At 32.6% G+C, this 26,486-nt stretch overlaps 3 protein-coding genes across 4 annotated transcripts; all 3 read right to left on the bottom strand.

The window, feature by feature from the left end:
• Window positions 1–4,756: 4,756 nt before the first annotated feature.
• Window positions 4,757–7,846, bottom strand: LOC145627398 (uncharacterized). Its single transcript, XM_081679791.1, has 4 exons — window positions 7,388–7,846; window positions 6,847–7,033; window positions 6,637–6,753; window positions 4,757–5,475 (listed from the first exon to the last, which is right to left on the bottom strand). Exons 2-4 carry the CDS (start codon window positions 6,994–6,996, stop codon window positions 4,975–4,977), a joined length of 768 nt encoding a protein of 255 aa, XP_081535917.1. The 5' UTR covers window positions 6,997–7,033; window positions 7,388–7,846; the 3' UTR covers window positions 4,757–4,974.
• A 1,064-nt stretch (window positions 7,847–8,910) lies between these two features.
• Window positions 8,911–13,255, bottom strand: LOC145627397 (uncharacterized). The gene is made up of 4 exons (XM_081679790.1): window positions 12,720–13,255; window positions 10,282–10,731; window positions 9,664–9,982; window positions 8,911–9,530 (listed from the first exon to the last, which is right to left on the bottom strand). Exons 1-4 carry the CDS (start codon window positions 13,140–13,142, stop codon window positions 9,397–9,399), a joined length of 1,326 nt encoding a protein of 441 aa, XP_081535916.1. The 5' UTR covers window positions 13,143–13,255; the 3' UTR covers window positions 8,911–9,396.
• A 5,239-nt stretch (window positions 13,256–18,494) lies between these two features.
• LOC145629417 (uncharacterized) lies at window positions 18,495–23,802 on the bottom strand. 2 transcript variants are annotated; one of them, XM_081682013.1, is made up of 4 exons: window positions 23,363–23,802; window positions 19,668–20,117; window positions 19,282–19,588; window positions 18,495–19,180 (listed from the first exon to the last, which is right to left on the bottom strand). In XM_081682013.1, the coding sequence occupies exons 1-4, from the start codon at window positions 23,765–23,767 to the stop codon at window positions 19,047–19,049; spliced, it is 1,296 nt and encodes a 431-aa protein (XP_081538139.1). In that variant the 5' UTR covers window positions 23,768–23,802; the 3' UTR covers window positions 18,495–19,046. The 2 variants fall into 2 exon arrangements, with proteins under 2 accessions (XP_081538139.1, XP_081538140.1); XM_081682014.1 differs by lacking the exon at window positions 23,363–23,802 and adding an exon at window positions 21,631–22,332.
• Between the last annotated feature and the right edge of the window lie 2,684 nt (window positions 23,803–26,486).

Here is a 26,486-nt window from a genome sequence, read left to right as displayed (position 1 = left end):
TTAGCAAGATATGAAATATCAGTTTTTTTTTCTCACTGCACAAAGTTTTAATATACAATTATAAATGAACATAACAAGTTTCAAAAATGAACAATAATTAACAAATACAATGTTCAATAGCAAAATTGCACATGATCAATATGGAAAATTTTGACACATAATATTATCAAGAAAAAATGGTAAAAACAAATAATCATATATGACATAAAAAAATTAAGAAGTACAAATGATAACACATAATTGATTAATTTAAAATATAAAAATGATCCAAAAAAATAAAAAAAAATTAAAAGCATACAAACAAAATCACGCAATTTTCAAACATAGAGCAATGAAATAAATTGAAGCAGCGAAATATTCATAACAAAGTATGAACAATCCAAAAACGTTCATCATAATCATAATCAAAATTTGAAAATTGAAGCAACGAAAAGAATAATAATACATAAATTAAGTTGAAATAAACAGAGCATTATAACACAATAATGTATTGATGATAAAAATTACAAAATTATGATTGTAATTACTCACATTGTTGATGAATAAACGAATCAATCAATCGAACTCTAGAAGACGGAAACACACTTTCGTAATCACGATCGAAATTAGCAGAGGAAGAATCAGCCATTGATGATCAACAACAATTATCAAAATCGTAGGAAAAATAAACTGCAAAATTAGTATAAAATCAAATGAAGAAGATGAATTAACCAGAGAGAATGTAGGTAGAAAAATGGAAATTGATCAATTGAGGAGAGAGAAAATATTGGGTTTAAAATCATTTATATACATAGCTTGAATAATAAGAAACAAGGAATTAAAAAAAAAAAATTAAAAAAAAAGGAAAGAATTGAAGCATGAAGTAGCTCGTGAGTACTCCCCGCAAGCTACAAAACGGCGTAGCATCAGGGGTGTAGGTAGACCATCCTACACTAGGATGTAGGGTATAATTTTCATTATCTTAGAAGTATTTCATTTTCTAAATATTGACCATCATCATTTTAGAAAGTCATACAAATTTTAACAAGTATCGGAGTAATATTTTGTTAACTACACATGGTTTCTCTCGTAAAAGGCTAGAGGTACACTAAGTGTACAATATTCTTTTGTACACCACCAATTAAATTATGCCAAATCAGCTAGCTTAAGAGGGAAATTAAAAATAGAAGAGGGGAAAAGAGGGAAGCTTGGGCGGGAATAATTTCACCCATTTACCGCTTATACAGATTGTGGCGGTATTATTTTCATTGGGCAGCAACTACAGCAAACAATTAATGTGGAATAGAGAATTAACTTTCCCAAAATTCTTATGAATATCTCAGGCAACATTCATCTTCTTCCCCAAAATTATTTCGATTGACATGACAATTTGAATATAACAACTATACGAAGGGGAAAGAAATTCTGTTAAAGAAAAAATCATAGGTAAGTAATTTTTTGTCGATTAAGTTTTCGATTAAATTGAATGTTTATTAATATAGGGTGCCATGGTTTTGATTTTATAAAGATAGAATTGCAATAAGAAAAAAAGAATTTATATTGTTGCAATTAAAAGTGGAAAAGATTGAAGTTGAGATTAATTGGAGCTTTTTTTTTTTTTTTTTTGAGGATTAGCGACGGCAGCAACAATGGCGAAGACACCTAGCAATGTCAGGGGATAAGTGTTGTTTGCGGGTTCCAAGAGGCTTCGTGGTTACAAGCCACCTGATATTGCAGAGGCAATGGCAATTGAATTTGGGCAAAGGCTTGGGAAACGCTAGTACGCTACAATGTGACAAAAAATCTAGTGGAATAAGATTGCAAAGCTATTGTTTCAAGGCTAGACAAAAGCATCTATTTTCTTTACTGACCTTGATAATATCCTAGACAATATTCTCTTGGTGTGTTTGTCTTTCGATTTTGTGGGTTGGTCTTGGTCTCATGTAAAGCAATAAGGTAATTTCGTAGCTCATCATTTAGATAGAGTACATTCGAGGTTGAATAAGTATGGGTCAATCATTGTCCAGAAGATATTACTCCCTATGTACTCGTGGACAATTTGTCTACTACTTGTAATTAATATACCTCCCTAGGTTTTCGTTAAAAAAAAAAAAAAATCGAAGTATTTATTTTTTAATAGGGTTTTTATGTTTTTTGTAGTATCATAATTACATTATTTGAAGGAGATGAAATTTGTGGCAATTAATTGGCCAGCGAGGAACAGTCTCTACATATAATGTAAACTTATACAACACCCTACTTTTAAGGAAACAAACTTAAAAGTTAAAACTATATGATTCCGCAAATACGAGTATGATATATTAAATTATTTTTATATAAAAAAAAATGTAAATTAATATGAATTATTACATTTGTCTCGTTCAAATTACATGCCTTGGGAATTTGTTTTCAAGGCTTCAATTTTTATAGCGCTTAGGCCTAAAGTAAATGGTCATGAAAAAATTATGAAAATAGCTTTGGATTGGATTCGAACTTGGATCACGTAGCAAACAATAATTCTATAAACCAACCATGTACTGGGTATAACACGTGTTTTGAATGAAATATATATTTTTATGTATGACACCATGTGTGCGGATGTCAAATGAATTTCATTACACCGTTAAAATACTGTATGATACCGTTAAATATAATATGATCTTTTATTAGTGCAAATTATTGTAGTAAGGGTTTAGGATTAAGGGTTTAGGGTGTTAAATATAATAGGATGATAAAGGTATTTAAATTTGTTGTAGTTAGATTATAATGGTATTGAACTTTGTTATGGTTATATAACTTAATAATATGTATTAACAAAAATCTACATAGAATTCTTTTTTTTTTTAGATGTACAACTTTCCAAATGGAAAAGTTTCTAAGTGTATCACTTTCGTTTATAAATTCTATAATGATTTCTTCTACATATTATCGAATTTGACTACGTGATCGATAATATTTTTCTATTTCCATGTCTTAAAAAATTGTGTCTAAGGGCCTGTTTAAATTTACTGAACTGGACTGAACTGAAGTGATTGGAGCTGAACTAAACTAATTGGAGATGAGCTGAACTGAATAGAGCTTAAATGAATATTTTATGAGATAAGGAAATTATATAGGAGTAGAACTAAACTTGACTGAACTAATTTGAGCTGAACTAAACAGAATTGAATAGTACTGAACTGATTGGAGCTACACTGCACTAAACTGAACTGAGTTAATTTTAAACCTATTATAATATGAAATAGTAACGATTATTTATTGGTAGGGAGGTCAAATTGTAATTATTTTTACGTTATATGTGTTTGTAGTAAATTTTGAAATAGAACTTTAATTTAAAAAACAAAAAAACATTACTATAGTTAATGTATCTTGCCATTTACATTTAATTTCAGTTCAGTTCAGTTCAACTCCAATCAGTTTAGTTCAGTTTCTAATTTTCTTCTCTCATAAACAATTCATTTCAGCTCTGTTCAATTCAGTTCAGTTGTTTTCAGTAAATCGAAACATACCCTTAGTTAGTGTAACTTGCTATATATGTTTGATTAACTCTAACCTAAAGTATTGTTTGTAATCATTAATGTATTTAAAGTATCAAACATTCACTAAAATGATTGTTTTATGTAGTTATTCATGTATTTATAGAATCATATCCATAAACATGGTTTATATTCATTAGATAATTGAGTTAAGTTTAAGTGGGGCGGGGTACATCGTACATGTGATATGTATGAATTCATTATAGAATTTACAACGTTTTTTAGGAGGGGAATATAGAAATATGGGTAAGTTACAAATTTTTTTTTTTTTAAAAAAGAAGAAAACATAGATCACCTTACTATGATTGAGAGATAAAAGTACAGCTTACGATTATCAGTTTCAATTAATTTTTTTATCTCTCACCTTAGGTTGTTTTGATTTTGAAATTATTTTTCCTGGACGGAAATGGTTTGTCCAATTACAATTCCGGCAATAAATTCAACCAAATTCCAACAATAAAGTCAAAGAAATATGAACAAATTCAACGAAATTTATACAAGTTCAACAATATTATAATTTAACAAGCTCATATTTTTATAAAAAATTATTAACATCAAATTAATCGTATTAATTATAAACAACGGCAATGGGTCACCACACGCCGGCACGACGGTAGAAAAACACCAGCAACATCAAAGATGGGACAACACCGCAACGGCAAACCTTGGTCTTCATATAAGAAATACAGAAATCTTGTTCAACAAATAAGAATTCGGAAATCTGTCACTACAAGAAAAGGGCCGTTTTGCGACGGAAATAATTCGTCGCAAAATGGCAAAATTCCGTCGCAAAGTGACTTTGCGACGGATTTCCGTCACAGGCATGGCGTCGCTCGAACTTTCGTAGCAAACAGTCCTTTTGTGACGGAATATCCGTCGCAAAACGAATTGCGACGGATTTTGCGACGGAAAGGTAGTTGTAGCTGAAAACAACATTTGCGACGAAAATTCCGTAGCAAAAGGAATCATTTTGCGACGGAATATTCCGTCACAAATTTTGCGACGGAATGTATTTCCGTCGCAAAATGGATTCTTTTGCGACGGAATAGTCCGTCACAAATTTTGCGACGGAATTTAATTCCGTCGCAAAATGAAGTTTTTTGCGACGGATTATTTTCCGTCGCAAAATACTCCATTTTGCGACGGAATTAAATTCCGTCGCAAAGTTATTGTAATTTTAATTTTTTTTTTTTTTGTATTTTGTTTTTTTTTCCTGGAACCTGTATTCCTGCAATCCTGTTTAATTTTTTTGTATTTTGTTTTGTTTTCCTGGAACCTGTATTCATGCAATCCTGTTTAATAAAATACGTGCATTTAAAATAATTTCAGTCAAAAAGTCCACGCCCTAACATAATTCAAATATATACAACACGTAGCCGTAACTACCAAGTACGGTACATGATATAATTTTTAAAACTACAATGTCATCCATATACAAAAATCGAAAAATGACACCTAACTAAACACAAGCTGGCTGTCCTTGGCCTGCACCACCACCACCACCACCACCACCCGGGTCGTTACTGGGGTCTCGAATCTGAGGCTGAATCGTAGAACAAGTGAAAGGAGTGGTCAATCCTGTAAATCTACTGGCTAACTCCTCTAAGAACTCCTTGTTCTTCCTCTCGATTTCAGCCATCCGTTCTGCCACTCGAGCCTCCACTCGAGCATCGAGCTGTTCCGCCACACGGCTATCGATCTGGCTCTCAATTGCTTCCACCCTCTCATTCAACTCCTTGTGGAAGTTTTCCTGCATTTGAGTTATGACCGACGGTACGTATTGGCTGGAAGAACCCGATCCTCGTCCCCTAGATGTGCCGTAGTACAAGTCAGCACCAACACCAAGACCTCTAACACGACCCTTCTTATTACGACCACCAGCCGCCTCAAAGAAAATTTCATTTTCAGACAGTTGGGAACCCTGGGTTCTTGATTCCTCCTGTCTGTGTTGGTACGCCTCCTGTAACAAACAAAGGATATACAATGCAGAAATAAAAATAAAGAATGAGAACCAATAGTTTGAGGCTTGATATAGTTCATAAGTGGCAATATAGGTTCACTAGGTCCTAAAACTAGGAAAATTGGGTGAAAATGGGGCGTTTTTGGTTCTAACTTGTCTATTTCTCACATTTGTTATCTAATGAACCTATTTTTGACCTTAATACACCTAACTAACATAGTTACTTGAGTTTGAGGCTTGAAATTGTTTATAAGTGGCAATATAGGTTCACTAGGTCCTAAAACTAGAAAAAATGGGCGAAAATGGGGCGTTTTTGGTTCTAACTTGCCTATTTCTCACATTTGTTATCAAATGAGCTTATTTTTGACCATAATACACCTAAATAACATAGTTACTTGAGTTCGAGGCTTGAAATAGTTCATAAGTGGCAATATAGGTTCACTAGGTCCTAAAACTAGGAAAATTGGGTGAAAATGGGGCGTTTTTGGTTCTAACTTGCCTATTTCTCACATTTGTTATCTAATGAACCTATTTTTGACCTTAATACACCTAACTAACATAGTTACTTGAGTTTGAGGCTTGAAATTGTTTATAAGTGGCAATATAGGTTCACTAGGTCCTAAAACTAGAAAAAATGGGCGAAAATGGGGCGTTTTTGGTTCTAACTTGCCTATTTCTCACATTTGTTATCAAATGAGCTTATTTTTGACCATAATACACCTAAATAACATAGTTACTTGAGTTCGAGGCTTGAAATAGTTCATAAGTGGCAATATAGGTTCACTAGGTCCTAAAACTAGGAAAATTGGGTGAAAATGGGGCGTTTTTGGTTCTAACTTGCCTATTTCTCACATTTGTTATCTAATGAACCTATTTTTGACCTTAATACACCTAACTAACATAGTTACTTGAGTTTGAGGCTTGAAATTGTTTATAAGTGGCAATATAGGTTCACTAGGTCCTAAAACTAGAAAAAAATGGGCGAAAATGGGGCGTTTTTGGTTCTAACTTGCCTATTTCTCACATTTGTTATCAAATGAGCTTATTTTTGACCATAATACACCTACCTAACATAGTTACTTGAGTTCGAGGCTTGAAATAGTTCATAAGTGGCAATATAGGAAACAAGTGGCTTGAAAATGGGCGAAAACTAGTTATTACCGCAATTTCCTTCGCTCTTTTGTTCGCAGGAACCTTCCCTTTCCCGGGCACCTCCTTGAAGTGTGTATGCAAGAAGAGATCAGGTGCTGATGGAAGCTTCCCTTGATTCTTTGCCGCCTTGCAATGTGAACAAGTGAACAGTATTATTAGATACAAATGTAATTAAGCACATATAAATACGTACATTCAATTTTTTATACAACAACTTACCAGCTTTTTTGCATGTTGTACCGCAGAGATGGAACCTTGAAAATGGGTCGGTTCTATTTCATTATCCATAGAGCCAGATCGTCGGTTCAATCTGTTCTGTGCTGACCTCTTCTTGTAAACGTCATCCACTTGGGGAATATCCATCATCATCTTGTGGATGTCTTTTGAGATCCAGTCTGGCTTTAAACTAATCTAACATATATTTTAAACTAATCTAACATATATTTTAAACTAAACTAACATACATTATAAACTAACTAACATATATTTTAAACTAAAATAACATACATTATAAACTAATCTAACATATATTTTAAACTAAACTAACATACATTAAACTAATTCTAACATTGCAATATATCTTAAAAATTAAACTAATTCTAACATTGCAATATAAATTAAACTACACTACACTAAACACAAGTAATTAAATAATAAAATTTAGTTACAAATTAAATTAAAAAACATAATTAGAAAAAGTTAGGGTTTACATTAAAATTAAATTGAAAACAAAAACAAAGGGGGATAGTGGAATACTCACCGGGATTTGAGGGTGTTGTGGCGGAAATCCGGCTGCCGGAAGGAGGGTGGTGTGGTGGCTGCACACCGCCGGCGAACGGAGGGGCGTGAGTGGGCTTGAACGGAGGGGGTGGCGTGGGTGGGCGTGAGTGCGCGTGAGTGGGAGTGAACGGAGGGGGTGGGCGTTAGTAGGTGTGAGTGGCCGGATTCCGGTCGTTCCGGTGGCGACAGCGGCGGTGAAGTGGCCGGATTTTCTTTCTCTCTCTACGCTTTCCTCTATCTCTCTCTACGCTTTCCTCTTTCTGTTCTTCGTTTTCTTTTTCTCTCTCCTTCAGCGAAACTTCAGTTTTTTTTAAAAAAATTTAAAAACTTTTTGCGACGGAATTTCCGTCGCAGAATCCGTCGCAAAATGTTTTTTTATATATATTTTTTTTAATATTGTTTTGCGACGATTATTTCCGTCGCAAACAAACTTTTGCGAGGGAATAAATTCCGTCGCAAACTTTGCGACGGAATTTCCGTCGCAAAAGTTTGTTTCCGTCGCAAAGTTGCGACGGAATTTATTCCCTCGCAAATTAACCCTTTTTGCGACGGAATTGTAGTCCGTTGCAAGGTTTCCGTCGCAAAATGACCTATTTCTTGTAGTGTGTTTACAAATAAGATAAACGTAGTACAAAAATCTTGGCCTTCAATTATATTTGCTCTCTATCAATGATGGAGAGAGAAAAAATATTAGAGCCTTTTTTTTTTTTGGATTATATACTAATTAAAATGGGTATTTGAAGGGTTGGGGTTTTATTTGAAATTCAAATTTCAAATTTTTCAGAAAATGAGTTTGAAATTTAAATGAAAAGTTGTATGGTCCATAAAATAAAAAGATTCTTTATCAATCAATAGGAGACTTGTGTACAATATTCTTTGGTACACCAAGTGTACCCCTATTTCTTCCCGTTTCTCCCTATCTGTCTCCTCATCACATGGGTCCCTATATTTATGTCTCTCTATCTCTTTTCTAAAAAAATCCGTGAAAGTAAAAATAATGTTTATGCGTTAAGGATAATAATAGTCATTATTCTTAGAAGTTTTCCTATAAATTTGGAAGGTTTATCTTGTTTTAGGTTTTTTTTACTTTGATATATATGCAATACTTTTTTTTTTTTTTTTTGTACCAAAAAAAAAATACTTTTTTTTTTTTTTTGAGGGAATGGGTTAATCATATAGGGTAACAAAAAATATTGTTATGAAGAGAGTAATTGTTCTTAGGATCAAAGAGTACTTCTAAGTGGTGCTATTTCCATAAATAATGTTTAAATTTTTTTTTTTAATCTTTATATGAGTTAATGTGAAAACTAGTTGTCACCATACTGTCCATGTAAGATTGATTAAGAGGTTTAGTTCTATGTCTACCTCTCTCTTCCCATTCCCTACAATTTTTTTTTTTTAATCATCTCTTCTTGGACAGAAATTACACTTCTTAAATCAACTCTGATTATCTCTAATGATAAAACAAAAGCATGAGAGAAACTCCAAGTTGCAAAAACGAAAGAACAAATATGATGCATTATATTATTACTGATACTCAATATTACAACATACAAATAACCACTCTTCCCAAATAAATTACACCAATAAATAAAAAAAATAAGCAAATGCCATGAAGACAAGCCAATAAGCTCCCCAAATGAAGATAGTCAAATACAGGTCGTAGACTCGTAGATGCTGTGAACAAGCTAAAGTACATGAACATATTTATAGAATCTACATACATATGGACGTTGTAAAAGAATCATCGCATTAAGTACACAAAATGGTGAAACTAACTGTACTTCAATACGTAGTAGTATCTATTTGCATGATGAGGTCCAAACCGAGACTGTATAATCAGCCCTTATGCTAGCTCCCTGACTCCCTTGACTCGTTCACTTTCTCTAGAAGAAATTGATCTTGTAAGGATATCAAGGACTGTATAAGGTCAGAGAAGCAAAGTTTGTGTATAATATTACGCGCAAATGATGAGGATGTTCTTGTCTGTTAAATACCAACTGTTTTTCCGAGTAGCCAAAGTACTAAAGATAACTCGATACCAAAAATGAGTTGGAGCCAAGCCCTATCTAACATAAATCCGTAAACTGTAATTCCAGCTTTGTTGTTCTCAAAATATGTCACTGCAAGATTACCAAGATAAAGATATCAGTATGTAAATTATTAACACTGCAGACTGATAAATTTAATCACTATCAGAAGACAGATAAAACTCGAGATTATACTGAGTTAAAATGAAGTAATTATTACTCTTACCTAGAGCTTGTCGTTTCTGGAAACCGATTGAGCTATAGGCATAAGCAGGGAGGAACTTGGTGTTATCTACATCATCCTCCTCATCCCCTGCCTCATCGTCATCTGAATGACTGCTCCTCGAATCAAAGAAACCTGGGCTTCCTCCACTACTGGTCTGGGCTACGGGTGTTTCAGTCTCAGAGGTGGTACCAAAGGACTCAACTGTCGCGCACACATGCCATTTTGCGGAAAGAGAGGTGATTGCTTGAGCTTTGTGTGTTATCTTTGTGGCGCTTTGTAGTATTATTACAATCCCAGTCAATAGAGTAATGGAGCATAGCTGCACAATTCCAAGAGAACAAAGTACTCTCATTAGATATTGTTGTTACACTTTTATTACTCCGTATTTTCTATAAGTAAATTGACATTTTTAAGACCAAAACTTTCTGAGAAAATTTTCATAATAGCCAGGATCGCGCATACCAGCATGTTACCATTACTTAGTGTATGCTTAGCTAAATCAAAGTTGAAACTTCAGGGTATTTTTTTCGTATTTTAGCACAATTAATGAGGTAGTTTCAGACAGATTTTTTTGAAAAAGTTAAGTATCACAAAGGAAATATGACAAGAGAGACATACTGCAAGTTCTCCAGCTCTGAAGATGCTCATATTTGAATGGTTTTTGGTAGTGTACAGCAAGGCAGCAAATTGGCTCGAAGTGATTAAAACCAATGCCAATAAGATAAATGAACGATAACGATGGCTTATGATCCTCAAGTGCCTCCTAATCCGAAGGTGCTCCATCAAAACAGACATGACATCTGAATCTTCCTGGAACACGTTGGCAAAGTCCTTGAGCCGCAGGATCTGAAGGTAGCAGATCAGACGGAAGAGAATGCAGACCAGGAAGAAGACTAATGTCCGATAAAGCCATGATATCAACTCCAATGAGCATGCTACAATGTCACTTAAAATGATGTTACCCAAGAATGGAATTTGGGAGGCCCCTGAAGCATACCACCAGATTTTGTAGGCACATTCGGCTAAAAAGCATGGGAGAACAAAGACAGATAATATCTTCAATGATCCCTGCATAAGCATGAGAAGAAAAGTTAATCAATTATCACCATTCAATTAACAATTACATGATTATTGCAATGTTTAAAATTCCTAGGGCCTACCACTTAGCATGAAGCACCCCTAATTTCCAATGACAAAAGTACATTACATGTACTATTTCATACTACTTTATAGGAAAACATTGTTTGCACTATAGTATGCTTGACTAGAGCCAATCATATCGTGATGAACCCAACCCATTTCGGCCTAATCAGTCGTGTTGAACAGCTCTTAAGTGTTAATGCAGTGCTTTATGAGGTGGATAAGAAACAAGACCAACTAATATAGTAATCACATAAACCCACTAGTACAAGATCCATAATATTTCCAGATTCTTCTAGTTGATGATGATACTAGTACTATATCATTACTTTATGTCGCAAGATTAACTAAGGAATAATGTAGAGTATTAAAAAAGGCTAATCACTGTCGGTCCCAAATCTTACTTTTAATTAACTCATCTGATCCCGTAATTATGGAGATCAATTTATGTACGGCATGGTGAATGAATACTCTAAGGAACAATAAGTTATGGTCAGGAAGATTTATTTCTTTATCAAATAATTTTACACCTATATTAAGCCAAAATACTAAACTAGTAAACTATTTTGGTTAATAAAAACAAGACACATCCCAAAACACATGACACACGCAAAAGAGCATACACAAAGCATATTTTCTCCTAAAGAAAGAAAGAGAGAAGGAAAGGTAACTGTATTGAGAAGACAGGCTGGTAGCCAACCTTATATTGACCAAAAGAACAAGCTTCACAAGAATCACAGCTCGACTGTTATCAATTACCGAGTATTTCCTTATTTTCACGTTTGTAAATGCATAAATTCAACCATTAGTATTTTTAATTACTGATCAATAAATATTTTAAGAAAATGATACGAGTATCTAACAAGTTGAAAAGTATAAATAAATTAAGACGAATCTAACAAGAACCCACGTGACTTGCTCTTAAATATAAATCACCAAAGTAGAGCGACAACATCAACTTCTTAAACATACTGAGCAATCAGCAAACCAGAATTCCAGAAGTAAGGTAAATTTCAGGCAATCATTCTGCTTCGGATTACCAACATTCCGATAATAAACACTAAGTTGACCGATTTCGAGGACAGCGAAAGATCAAAAGAACTAAAGCATAATTCAATCCGAACACATTTCATAAAAAAGAAAGGATAAATTGGAAAGGGACTCGCATTAATGAATGAATCAAGAAAATCCAAATTTAGAAAGAAATCATTTTTATCACAGTAATTCAATTAGAATTATTAAGACTTTAAGAACCCTAATTATCACACAAATATTAATTATAATCACCGAAAATACCAGCTCATAAAGTCTCCAAATCAATTATTATGACATCTAAAAATTGAATCATACCATAAAATAATATACTCCATAAAAATGAAATTAAATAAAAAATACAAGAACAGGGGATCAAATCTAGAAACACCTACCCATGTCACAATCAAACCACATTTCAAAACAAAAAAAAACAATTCACAAACTAATTGATCATAATTCATGTCATTCATCACATTCAATGTATAAAAAAATCCATTAAATCAAAGAAAAATTTGTAATTTAAAATTAAAATTACCCCAATTCAGTTGACAATTTAACAAACTCAGAAACAGAGGATGAAATCAAGCAATCATACAATATAAACCAAAATCCAAATTAATCAAAAACCCATGACACAAATCAAATTTAAACCAATTAATACCCCAAAATGGAACATTTATTCCACAAATTAATTACAAAATCACCCAATTCAATCAAAAAATCAACAAACCCATAAACAGAGAATAAAATCAACCAACAAAATTAATCTAAATACCCAATGCAACCAATCAAAAACCCAATTCACTAATCAAACAAAAACCCATTAAAAATCCATAATTGACCAATTAATCATCAACAAAATTAAGGGAAAAAATACATACATAGACCTGGGTAGTGTAATGATGTCTAACAGAATCACTCTCATCAACAAGCTTATCAAAGAACAAGAACCTTCGAAGACCATACTTCCTTACATACTGTGTAAGACAAACAAACGAAAGCGTCGCAACGGAGGAGAGAGAAAGCTGCACGACCGTGTCGTAAGGGCGGTCGTGCGTGGCGTCGCAAGAAGGGCAAGCAAGGTAAAAATGGGAAAATGCAGGGACTAGAATTGCAAATATAAGAAAAACAGACCATGATAAAATTGCTGTGTAAATATTTGATTGATCAACGCACATCCATCGAAGGTAAGAACGAAAGCCGTGCAATTCATCATGGGCGTGCGAAAGTAATCGATTGAATGATTTTCTGGGATTTCGAGATGTTGGTAATAAGCTATGTGTTGGGGTTGCATCATCCCCCATTTTTGGGGGAGAAAGATGTAAGAAGAGAAGAGGGTGTAAGAATGTTTATTTGGGTGTAGGGGGTTTTTATATGGATAGTTTAGTACTGTAACGACTTGTTTGATAAGTGGTATTGTAATTTCGGCATTAAGATGACTCGTGAATATGTAAGAAAAGTTAATCTGTATTTAGTTTAAAGTTTAATAACACTGATTGGTTATACGAGTACTATAACATATAATAAGATTATAAAATACAATACCTAACCAATTATTGAGTACCGAGTATATTAGATTGATATGTTACAAGAATATAAAGACGTTGTATAAATATGGAGTATCATGTTAGTGTAACATAAGGAATATGTATAGGACCATGATATGGAACTCGATACTAATTTTTGGTCCATGGTAGAAATTTTTTGTAAGTGATATTCTGAATTACAAGCTAGCAATGGATTGGAATTGGAATAGTTTCATAAGGAGTAGTTAGTTTTGATTGTTCTTTTGTAACAAACTCAAAATATAAAAATCAAAGTGATAAATTTAGATTGTGATTAGAACACTTATTACTTCATTACATGTAATTGACGTAAAATTGAAATTATTTTCGAAATTATTTTTTTACAATAATAGAATTAACAACTTGGAGTTACATCTTCACCTAATTATTTTAAGGAAATTTACATCAAATTCTAGTAAATCTACAATTTCTACCAACAAAATTTTGAAAGTTATTAACATGATTGGCTTTGAGTTTCATCCACATTTACAATAGGGACAGAAAACATTGAACACAAGTATTGTTTGCCAATGTTAAGGTGGCAAATTGAAAGCTATTCCTATGATTTAGACAACCTTGGTTTATGAGTGTAAGTTTTGTTGCTATTATAAATTACTTCATAGATATTTGTGGTTGCAATATTTGTGGCTTCGATACTCCTAAATTTGACAGGAAATAATTTATAGAATAAAATTCATTACACTATCTACGTAAATAATTCATGTATTATCAAGAAAAATTCTTTCAATTACCAACCTAAAACATCCCTAAAAAGAAATTTGAAAATCTTAACTAGGACCTTAGATATTGCATAAGTTATTCTCGACCCTCTATATTACTTAAACTTTACAACCTACTAAATATCGAGGTAACTTTTAGACTTTTTTGAGTAATTTTTATCAATAAAGGATAAATGACTTTTATTTATATCAAGGTAACTTTTATATTATTTCAAAAAAAAAAAAAGTAATTTTTTATATATAAGTAGTATTTTACTTAAAAATTACGAGCTTTTGCAATCATCCAACTAATTTTTGCTACTCCATATATGAAGACTGAAGAGTATTAGAAATTGCAAATCAAGGGATATTTAACGTTTCATGTACAATCAAACGACCAAATACATCCTTCAAATATTAATGACATAATTTTGTACCTACTATTCCATTACACCTATCATGCAAGTAATAATTGACATATAAATTAGATCAGATCTCGCACCTACAGACCTACTATCTCCCTGATTAATACCAACCTTAAACCAAATCATTAGCCATATATTAGAGAAAATTAAATACTTAATCCCATACTCAATTGATATACCACTAGCTACTTGTCCCTTACTCCCATGTGAGTTTAGTAGTACTGTATAACCAATTGATTTGTGGCACTTTGTCCATTAATAATATTTTGTAAATACTACAAATCCCTTTGAATTGTTTACCAACTTCGGTGTACAAATTTAATTTAACTACAAAAGTATGGTGATGCAACAAAAAAAAACTTTTAATTTGGCCAATAATAATGTACTTCCTCCGTTTATAATTTTTTTTTTCCCAAATCCTTCTTGCATCTTTTTTAATTTTTTTTTTCTTGACGAGAAAATAGAAAGAACTTTTAAAGACAAAGGAAGTACGATTCGATCCAATATCATGTTATTTTCATAAAAGAATATTGAGTAATATAATAATTTGGCGCGATCAACATTATTCAAATGAACTTTTAGGAACAGAAGAAATATACATGACACACAATTAACTATTTTTTTTAATGGCGTGTAATGAGAACTCTGATCAGACCTTAACCCTCACGGTGTTTTTGGTCTACTATTTACGAGCCGAACACTTAGGAGTAGAGGGGAGGGTAACGGAATCTCTACCCCCAAATACCCTTACTTGGTAGAATTCGAACCTCATACCTCTAGGATTATAAGAGCCTTATCAAATAAGCCAATACTTTATTGGTACACAATTAGCTTAGCCAACGGTCCAACATCGATCATGTTATTTTCACAATAGAATAATATTGTGTCTTGGCACAATCAATCCCCGTCAAATGTGCTTATATGGCCAACAATATTGTGCCACATCCTAAAATTGCAACCTTCACATTGATTTTTAAACAGCTAATTATTAATTAAACATTCTAAGCTAAGGCTGGCCCTTAAGTATGTTGACACTTGTGATCGTAGTATTGTGACATGACATTAAGATTTGCATTTAATTTGTTAAAAGTGTAGTATCAAACACAAAAAAAATAAAAAAAAATAAAAAATAAAAAATACTTTTATATATTATGTTTTATGTAGGTTTTTATGTGATTGCGGCCGATTTGTTGATAATTGGCAAGTCTTCACCTATATACGTGCTAGTACTCAATTTCTTTGATTTGAATTTGATGAAGTGAAGACACTTATCGAGCCTCCATTTATAGAGTGGTAGAGTAATATGTCGTATAAATGGAGAGGTTATAGAGTATTTATTTAATTACGTCCTAGTTTTATTTGTTACAAACTTACAAAGTTACAAGTTGTCAACTTCATACTTAAAAGATAATGATAATTTCGTTGTCAAAAAAAAAAAAAAAAAAAAAAAAAAAAAAAAAAAAAACTTTCGACTTTATCACCTCATTAACTATAGGAAAATTATTTATGCGGCTTTAGCCTTTAGGAAATTGCATTTAGGCGTATAGGGCCTATGCGTTTCACATGCACATAAAAGGGCATTTTGGGGTTTTTTTTCCCTCTCCCTTAATGGTACAGTGGTACCATTATGCATGTAGTGATATTTTTTGCTACCAAATTTTCTACCACCGTTTTTTCTCAAATTCTCATTATTTACAATCATTCATGTAATATGCAAATTAATGTTGATTAACTTATTGTCATAAATCAATCAATATTAATCACATTAATTATTGGATCAGATTAATATTAGTAAAACCGAGTCATGTATTGTAGGTACCCTTCAAGATTGTGTTAGGTTATCAACATCAAGTAATCAAATACTAGACGTATTTAATTTATAGGTCCCAAGAAGTTATTAAACTTATAAATAATGAAGAATCAATTCATAATCAACCAGTCAAGACTTGCTCTTAGAATCATGAGATAGTTGACCTATACACTTTATATTTGAATAATACTTTATTAATCTAGAATTCGTGTTAATTAAATTCTTTGTTTCATCATAATGAATTACCGAGTATATTCTTTTGGTGATTACAACAAATTAGCTACAGCCTATAGGAGTGAAATTTGTCAATTCTTTATATTATAAAATAAAATTTATGTCACTTTTCTTTTTTTTTTTTTTTTTATGATAATATGTCAGTTTTCTTAAGAGAACGAAAGCAACAAATCACTACAAAATATTGGTGATTATGTAACCAATTTGCTGACATTATTTTTTTTTTTTTTTTTTGGATAAATAATGATTCTTAAACAGCAATATATTGCACAAAATTAAGTTCACTTCACTTTATTTTTACTGAACTGAAATTAATTTTACTGAACTGAAATTATTTTTGTTAAACTTAACTTATTTTTACTGAATTGAAATTATTTTTACTAAATATTTTTTTTTTAATGTGAAATGAACAGGGCCTAACCGAAATAGCTAAATAAGAAAATAAAAAAAATAATCGTTGTCTTTACGTCATAAGTTGCCACATTATAAGATAATGATTTGAGGGTTAAAGGTTACCAAAAAGAGTTACAGAGATTAAGAATACTTCAAGTACATATAGTCAAATAGTTGGCCCAATGATTATATTTTTTTAGTCTTTGTTTTTGTTTTGTATTTTTTTAAAATCTTTTTTCAACATAAAGCCACAAATTCTTTGACGTTATAATGACTTGGAGATTTAGAGGTTATAACTTATAAGGAAGAATGAGAGTTGTATTGTGAAATTGTGAAGTGATGGGGTTAGGGGGTGGAACAGGAAAGAGGGTTGCAAGAGTCATGGAAGACGAGCTGGAAGGATGGTCGTACATGACCGGTGTGATGAAATATACAAGTCATTTGGTTGACATAAGAGATAATACCTCTAATTCTTATTATTTTATTTACATCATTCGAGACATAAAAATTCTCTTATCGCAAATAATAAGAAATAGAGCAAGTATATATTTTTAAGTTATGACTTCTTTACTACGCCTAAATAGAAAATTGCATGGTGAGGACTGAGGAGTGGAAGTCTACATAGTAGATCAAATTCTCCCTATAAATTTGTAAAGCTAAGAAAGCCAAAAATTGAATCCGTCAATGTAAAATGTCAATCAAAAAAAATATTTTAAGCACTAGTTTGGCTAAAATTAAATTGACGGCCCAAGGACAACTAATGGTCAATTGACTAAAGCTGGAGTGTCGCAAAATCTATGCTCATTGCGGACTTTGCACATGGGCTAATACTGAACATTACGGCTTCTTTTGTTTTTGGCAACATTCTGACTTCTATTTGCCAATTTGCAGAAAATTCAGGAGAATGGGAAATTTTCTACTACCTCTGATTCAATTTATTGTATGCACAATGATTAATTTTTTATATCCCACAAAAAATAATTCAAATGTTGCGCATAAATTGAAACAGAGGTAGTTAGTATAGTCTCCAATCCCGTGTAACTTAGCTACGTAAGTACTCAGTATGCAATTGACTAAGGTTATGCACACATATTGGACTATATTAACAATCCTAGCATGGTACAGGAGTGAGGCTCGGTCACGACTCATGAGGCCGGAAGGAGTACAATTAACCTCGTAATGAGCTGGGTATGCAATCAAAGCCCCATCTGATAAGAATAAAGAAGTGGTGATGACTTGCTTAGTTGCTTATAAGTACGTGTCCATCTACTCTATTAGGTGTCCAAAAACAAGTCCGTGCAGGCTAAGCCCAAAGTGAAAAATATCGTACTACGTACTGAACAACACTTCTGTCGAATGTTACCAGCATTACATAATAAGAGTACAAGCTGGTATGTCAACTGAATGCATATCTGCTGTTTGCTGAAGCTTTTTTCAGGCAATCGCCTTTCCTTCATTTACTCAATTAATGTAGCAAGAACTTGAGAAGATTAAAGCTAAAGTTCAAAAATTTAGAAACAAACGCTCCATTATATTTTTCTCAGTATTAAGATTACAACACAGGAGACAGAACCATGCGGTCATAAGATTACAACACAGGACCTTACAGTCATACGAATACAGCACAGGATCGGACCATATTACAGGAATACACACGCCCATACTGCTATACAATTGCACTGATTACAGTATCACATAAGACATCAAAAAAAACATATATGATATATCACAGAAAGTGGAGATGTTAATTACAAGATTATAAAAAATATAAAGGATCTTAGAATTCACAACAGGAAGAACATTACAAATTACTGAACAAAATGGTGAAGCTCACTATACTGCAATGATGCCTCTTTGTAGGAAGACCGAACCAAGACTACGAAACAAGTCTTACATCACCTTAAACTCTCTCTCTCTTTCTCTCTCTCTCTCTCTCCAGCCCTGCAAGGCTGCAACTCCTGGCTCATCACTCCAAATGACAAAAAGGGAGAACTTCACGGAGATTAAGCAGGGGTTCGATATGATCTTATGAACCAAATTGCTAAATAATATGATTACTTCATCAAAAATTAATGGTCTTTTTGAGCAAGAAGAGTACTAAGGATAATTCAACACCAAAAATAAGTTGGAGCCAAGTTCTATCCAGCATAAACCCATACAATGTAATTCCAGCTCGGTTTCTCTCAAAATATGTTACTGCCATACAGATAAAAGAGTGCAATATATAAGCTTCAATATCTATCTACATAAGCAATCATAAATATTTCTGTTTGTAAGTAACACAAGTATAAGCTTACCAAGAGCATGTCGTTTCTGGAATGAGATCGTGCTGTAGGCATAAGCCGGGAGAAATTTGGTAGTATCGACATCATCTTCCTCAGATCCTGCATCATCGTCATCTGAATCTAAGCTCCTAGGATCAAAGAGACCTGCATTAGTATGGTTTGCTCCTGGCAATTCAGTCTCAGAAGTGACAAAGGAGTCAATCGTTGCACAGACATGCCACTTGGCTGATAGAGCGGTGATTGCCTGTGCCTTATGCGTGATCTTTGTAGCACTTCTCAGTATTATCATCAACCCTGCCAATAGAGTCACAGAACAGAGCTGCACCAGAAGTAGTATTAATAAATAAAGTGGTTTCAGAGCATTAACTAGTATTCAGATGATTAAAAAAGAGACATACTGCTAGTTCCCCAGCCCTGTATATGCTCATATCAGCATTAGGTTTGGTAGTCAACACCAGGAAAGTAAGCTGGCTCAGAGTGATCAATATTAAGGAAAATAAAATAAATGCACGGTAACGATGGCTTATGATCCTCAAGTGCCTCCTGATCCTCAGGTGCTCTATTAGAATAGAAGCCACATCTGAATCTACCTCAAAAACAGACGCAAAATCCTTGAGCCGCAATATCTGGAGGTAGCATATCAGACGGAAGAGGACACAGACCAGGAAAAAGACTAAGGTCCGATAAATCCATGAGATTAGCTCCAATGAGCAGGCTACAACATCACTCAAGATGACATTACCCAGGAAGGGAATTCGGGAGGCCCCAGTAGCATACCACCAGACTTTATATGCGCATTCAGCTACAAAACATGGGATAACAAATATACACAGGATGTTCAATGATCTCTGCATAAACCAAAAAAAAAAGAAGTTAATTCATCATTACTACTATCATTAATCAATTCACATTGACATTACAGTGGAAAGTTTGTAAATAGTGAAGACCATAACAAATTTCACTTGACTAGTTGGAAATATTTGTTGGGATCCTCAACCAGGCCTAGTTCATGAAGTACAAAGTCGTAATTGATTGATCAGGGTTTTAATGGCCAAATGATTTAGGCATTCCAGCCACATGGATTCATGTAGCTGGAGCCCTGGAAAGGTGCAAAAGATATGACTCCTGGTTTCTGCAATAATCCGCCGCCATTGTGCAAAATGCCAACTTCCTAGTCGTATCTATGGTATGGTAGGACATGTAAAGAAGTCTTATGGTTATGCTAGGATAAGCAGTAATAGGTTGAGCATTACACAACTATCGTCTCCAAACATCAATGATGCATCGCTCATTAGGTCTATCTCCTTTGGTACACAGCCAGGCCAAAAAGCAACACAATGATCTAGTGGTCAGCTAAACATGCCACTATAGTACTCAATAATGTCATACCCAATCCAAGGCATTTAGCATGAAATGCCTGTAGTAATAAAAATAGCTACTCAAAATATTAGGCCATCAAAGGTATGTAGATTGCTGTTTTGTTAAGATGTACTCCTTATTTGTTTTCTTATGTCAAGCATATTGTTAAACTAACAGTTGACCCCGTTCCAGCTAAACTTTTTCCTCCAAAGCATATATGACAAGAGGTTTCCAAACCCTCCAAGTATCAAACTTGGATCTTCTTTGGTTTAAACTACAGGAGTGTCACCTAAGACAACCACGACTACGGCCACTACGACAACAACAAAAATCTTGGTCCCTCCTTAATACCAAACTCCTCATTCACATAAAAGATCTTTGATTTATTATGAAGAATACATCTCATCCAAGGAGTAAAACTTACTTAAGCATATCTTTCTATGTACTCTAATTAATTTGTAATGTGCAAAATCCAAACTACAGCAACAATATACTCCTTAAACAATTGCCAATTGGTCCATTCTCTGACTTTCTCATAAACTCAGAATAAGAACAATATCCACAAGGCCACAAAACAGAAAAATGAAGCAATAAATTTCACCTAGATTAACCATTAAAACTAGAGCAAGGAATCAAATGAAGCAATAAATTTGACCCAGATTAACAATTAATTACCACTCAAAGCCCATCAAATTTAAAAGATTAAAACACCATAAAACTTTGAACTCAACTACAAATCACCCAATTCAATCAAAATCAATAAACCCCAAAAAAAACCACAAAAGCTTAGTTATTTGGTCAAAGTCCTGGGATGTCGAACTCTGATCAAATCTCGTCTACATCATTATCCCATTAAAACACCAAAATTAACCCAAAAAACCAAAATCACCCATCAAATCATGTAATTCAATGATCAAACCCCACCTCAAAAATCATCAAAAATACTAAAACACAAACAAAAATTAATAAAAAAAAAAAAACCCTCCAAAATTAGAAACATACATTGAGCTGGGTAGTATAATGATGCCTAACAGAATCACTGTCATTGTAAAGCTTATCAAAGAACAAGAACCTCCTGACACCAAACTTCCTCACAAAATGAGAAAGACACAAAAACGACAGCGTTGCAATGCTTGACAATGAGAGCTGCACAACGGCGTCGTATGGTTGTCTATGCTTGTCATCACACGAAGGACATGTGAGGTAAAAATACGAAAATGCAGGGACTATGATTGCAAATATCAAAAATACAGACCATGATATGATACTATTCAACCAATCTGATTGGTCCACGCACATCCAACGTAGATAAATTCGATAACTTTGCAATTCATCTTGTGCATGAGATAATACTCGAATATAAGTCTTTTTCTCATTTCTGGGTATTAAATCTTCTTCCTCCATTTTTTCTGGGGTTTTTTTTTTTTTCTTTTTTTGGGTTTCTTGCAATTTTTATGTACTGTTTTTTGGGTTTGGAAAACAATTTATATGATGGGAAGATTGAATAAAGTTGTGATAAGTTGTGCTATTTTTTTGTTTTGTTTTATATAGGTAGGTCTATTACTCTAATGTAACACATTAGCATGTTGTCATTTTCATCATTTAATAAAGAAATCATAATTTTGTCAATCTCATCCGCAATAGATGCCACATGTTGTGTTGGAATGAGATACTTTGTAAATTGAAAGCAAAATATAGGGTCATGGGAAACTTGTTCTTATGAGGACGAGATCCTTTCCACGGACATGGATCATCCATTTCTTAGATAGATATATATACGGTTGTAAACCGCAAAGTATAGAAAAATGTTGGAAGTATTATTTTTATACTATTGTGATCGGTATAGTTGTCATAACCTGGAAGTAGAAAGTAATGCGAGATTCTAAAAATACAATAAAAAAAATATCATTATTTAAACAATATAGGTGGTAAAGATGAATGTCTTCCTCAAAGTATAAATCATTTAGTGGAAAATATTACTTAAATACTTTAATTCTTCTTAAAAAAACATAGATGAAATTGATTGATTGGAGTTAACTAATGAAATGAACTATTGAAGATAAGAATTAGTTGATATTTTCGTGAGAGATTAGTGCTTATAACCTTTTTAATTTGTTCATTTTTACATATGAGTTAATGAGTTTTTTATATATAGCATCTATTGATCATTTGGATAAGTTAAAAATACGTACGTCGTATTTCTTATCAACTTAATTAGTAAAAAAAAAAAATTCATTTTTTATCCTAATTCTAATAAATTTCGTAATTCATGATGTTTCTCCTTATCATTGGTCTCAAAAGTCATAACAATTAACAAATAACAATAAGGTAGCAAGGACCAAATCTAGCAACAATATTCACCTAAATCAACAATCAAGCCTCACCTAACACAATCTAACAAATGTAGACCAAAACCATACTTGTAATGTTGTTATATTATAGTACTACTAAAGTTCAAGAATACAAGATCACCTTACACAATCCAATTTCACTCAAATTAGAAACTCGTATATATATCCGCGCAAAACTAACAGATAATTTAACGTGTTAAAAAGTTGATAATTTTATAAATTTTAAATTAATAAACTCCACCAATCAACTCACTCTAATAAAAGACGAGTAATAATAATAATGTCAAATAAAAACTCTATTTAATTTCAAAGTAATAATCATAATTAAATAAAACATCTAAAAGCAACCAAGCAATAATAAATAAAAGGAATTAGAAACATACGTCAAGTTGTGAAGTATAGTGACTCCTAACGGAGTTGCTCTCATGAACAAGCTTATCAAAGAACAAGAACCTCCGAACACCAAACTTCCTCACAAACTTAGACAAGCATAAAAACGACAACGTCGCGATGCTAGATAGCGAGAGCTGCACGATACCGTCGTAAGGCCGATGATGCTTAGCATCACAAGCTTTACAACCCAAGTAAAAATGGGAAAATGCAGGAACAATGATAGTAAATATGATGAAATCGGTCCATGAAAGAATAATATTGTATATAGTTGATTGGTCTACGCACATGTAACGTAAATAAGAACGTACAGTACATAATTCATCGTTAGCATGAGATAAGCTACGATTATATGATTTATTTTGGTGTTTGGAAATTAAAACTTCATCTTCTGCCATTTTTTTATTTTGTAGGAAATAAAAATTTGATAAGTGTTTTTATATTTGATAAGTTGATTAATAAGAACAATGATTGAAAAGAAGGGAAATATAGATAGTGTGAAATTAAATCTTGACCACTAATACGACAAATGGGTCCCTTTGTTTTATTGTGGATCACAAAAGTTTTGGTGTATTTGGCAATTAGATTTTATGTTCTTGTTTGGTTGTCTTTTAGTTAGTGCCGACTACTCTATAGTTTAATTAGAAATTCTAAACTACTTATAATAGATTTTGTAATTGGTACTAGTTAGTTGTTCCCCTATCAATAATCAAAGTTGTTTTAGTTGTCACGATATGATCCAATTATTTCACTATGTTTTGCGTATGAATTTTTTACGATTAATTTTTAAAATAGATTTATACATAATAATTGAATACTTTGATTTTAAGAACGAACTTATACGTACAAACAAGGATGTTTGTAAGCTAACATCGATTGTTATTCTAAGGAAATCTCTTATGATACCTACGTTAGCGCTTGATGGTGAGTGTACAAGTACAATATGTAAATGTACTTTGAAATCTTAATCTTCATTTAATGACTATTTATAGGCATTTATGCCTTGGTGGGTGAGAACCTTATTAGACAAAAAGGTTAAAGTTGTTAGAAAAGTCAAGTTTATTGTATGTATTGGCCATATTAAGTTTTAAGGTAAGCTTGGTCAATATATACAAGGCCTAATCACATGGTTTTTGTTGTTTTATATATTTAATTATCTTCTTCCTAGTCATCATATTTTTAAAGATGAAATAGAGCATACAAAAAAAAAAAAACTATTTTGGGGATAAACCATTAGAATCTAAAGGTCTCTTTATCTCAGTAATATTTGAAAGTTTATCACCTTGTCTAATGCTAGTTCATTATTGTATGATTTCTTTCGTATGGAAATATAATTGTTCGTTGTATGTTTAGTTTCGACCCCTTGTAAAACATTGTATAATTTGGTTTTTAATTGTGAATGTAAAAGTTGTATTAGAATTTGTTTGATGAAGTAGTGTTATAATATTTGACTAAAAGGTGTTGAAAGTTTAAAGAGTGTGAAAAGAATGAAGCAAATGTGAATTTTGTCACAAGTATTTTATAAGAATGGATGTCCTTTTCTGTTAGCTAGATTTCAAGGAAAATTGGAAACGTGATGTGTATGAATTCATTTTGAGAAACGATAATAATTGTAGGAAACTTGGAAAGTACAGTTTCAACACATTCAAGCAAGCATTTTATGTGAAAGTTGAATGCCCTTTTCTAAGTACAATCGAGTTGTGAAAAATGAGATTGAAAAAGTACGAAGCTATACAAGACTTCTCCAAAGGATGGCATTATAATTTACAACTTACAACTAATACAAGGTACTAAGGAAGATAATGCATGTACTACGAGTCCTGCCATTATATTTTTCTTACCGAGATTTCATTTATCAAAACTTATGTATCTTTGTTTAGATCTAATCAGAGCTAATTGATACTATGTAAAGGAGATTATTAATATATTCCTCTGTTTTTTTTTAGTTGCCTAAATTTGCAAATTACGGATTTTTAGACAATTTTTGGAGATGAGCAATTTAAGTCTAATGTATTTTGATAACCTTAATATACCTCTCAAGTAAAATAAAATTGTTAACAATCATTTTTCAATCTTTAGTTGTGTTAAGTTAAAAAAAAAATAATAATAAAAAAATAAATAATAATAATAAAAATATAATATACTTTGAAAAATACTTAGGGCCTGTTCATATTTACTTATTTTCAGTTCAGTTCAGTTCAGTTCAGCTTCAATCAGTTCAGTTCAGTTCAGCTCCAATCAGTTCAGTTCAGTTCAGCTCTTAATTTCCCTCTCTCATAAAATATTCATTTCAGCTTAGTTCTGTTCAGTTCAATTCAGTTCAGTTCCAATCAGTTCAGTTCAGTTCAGCTCCAATCAGTTCAGTTCAGCTCAGTTCAGTAAATATGAACAGTTTATTAGTTGTGCAATTGTACTAAACTGGATTAAGGTTCGGGGCCATGATTTTATAGTTCTAACTCTTGAGACCTGTAATAATACCCAGGCCCATTAAGCCTTATAATGACCTTATAAAAGGCAAGCCCAATAAGTCCAAAAAAACAAAAAGTCCACCAGACTAACTACAGAGGCCCATCAGATTCAGATGAATTCAGCAATGCCAATTGAATTGTAAAGCCCAAAAAAACCAAAAAGTGTCGTTATATAGATTGAGCATTTGAGCAATATATTGATTGTTGAACTTGTAGATTTCGGCTTATTTAGTTGCTTAAAGTGTTGAAAGATTCCACTAATCAAATTTCACCTACATTAGTTTCCTTAGCAACATTCTCTACACTTTGTCCAAAAAAAAAAAAAAAAAAAAAATCTCTACACAAACAAAATTTTTTAAAAAAGTATGGAGCCTTCAAGATTTTAATCCTTCATCATTCTACGATTTCTACTCTGATTATTAAATTGATAGGCCTAAAAGCTTTATTTGCGTATGAGACTTGGATAGGAGAGTTTTTGGATTTGAGAGCGGATATAGATTGAAAATTAGTTGTTGAGAATTCATGGATATGAAACAAATTACTCATTTATTTGTTGATTGATATATGTTGGGATTACATAACATAAATACACTTATTAATTTTCTTCGCCTTCCTCATTAATGACATTCTAACATTAGTTTAAATGACC

The sequence above is a fragment of the Chenopodium album genome, chromosome 4 (genome assembly GCF_948465745.1).
Source record: "Chenopodium album chromosome 4, dcCheAlbu1.1, whole genome shotgun sequence".
Classification (NCBI taxonomy): domain Eukaryota; kingdom Viridiplantae; phylum Streptophyta; class Magnoliopsida; order Caryophyllales; family Amaranthaceae; genus Chenopodium; species Chenopodium album.
Note: the sequence above shows the minus strand (reverse complement) of the source record. Positions and strands in the feature narration are given on the sequence as shown.

Excerpts from the sequence above, each read along its gene's own strand:
- LOC145627398 (XM_081679791.1), bottom strand. The coding sequence starts at position 6,996 with ATGATGATGGATATTCCCCAAGTGGATGACGTTTACAAGAAGAGGTCA. Across the intron at positions 6,754-6,846 it reads TACAACATGCAAAAAAGCTG|GCGGCAAAGAATCAAGGGAA; the intron begins GTAAGTTGTTGT and ends TCACATTGCAAG. Across the intron at positions 5,476-6,636 it reads AAAGAGCGAAGGAAATTGCG|GAGGCGTACCAACACAGACA; the intron begins GTAATAACTAGT and ends TGTTTGTTACAG.
- LOC145627397 (XM_081679790.1), bottom strand. The coding sequence starts at position 13,142 with ATGGGGGATGATGCAACCCCAACACATAGCTTATTACCAACATCTCGA. Across the intron at positions 10,732-12,719 it reads ATTACACTACCCAGGTCTAT|GGATCATTGAAGATATTATC; the intron begins GTATGTATTTTT and ends ATGCTTATGCAG. Across the intron at positions 9,531-9,663 it reads CCAGAAACGACAAGCTCTAG|TGACATATTTTGAGAACAAC; the intron begins GTAAGAGTAATA and ends GTAATCTTGCAG.
- LOC145629417 (XM_081682013.1), bottom strand. The coding sequence starts at position 23,767 with ATGGCAGAAGATGAAGTTTTAATTTCCAAACACCAAAATAAATCATAT. Across the intron at positions 20,118-23,362 it reads ACTATACTTCACAACTTGAC|AGATCATTGAACATCCTGTG; the intron begins GTATGTTTCTAA and ends TGGTTTATGCAG. Across the intron at positions 19,589-19,667 it reads ACAGGGCTGGGGAACTAGCA|CTCTGTTCTGTGACTCTATT; the intron begins GTATGTCTCTTT and ends CTTCTGGTGCAG.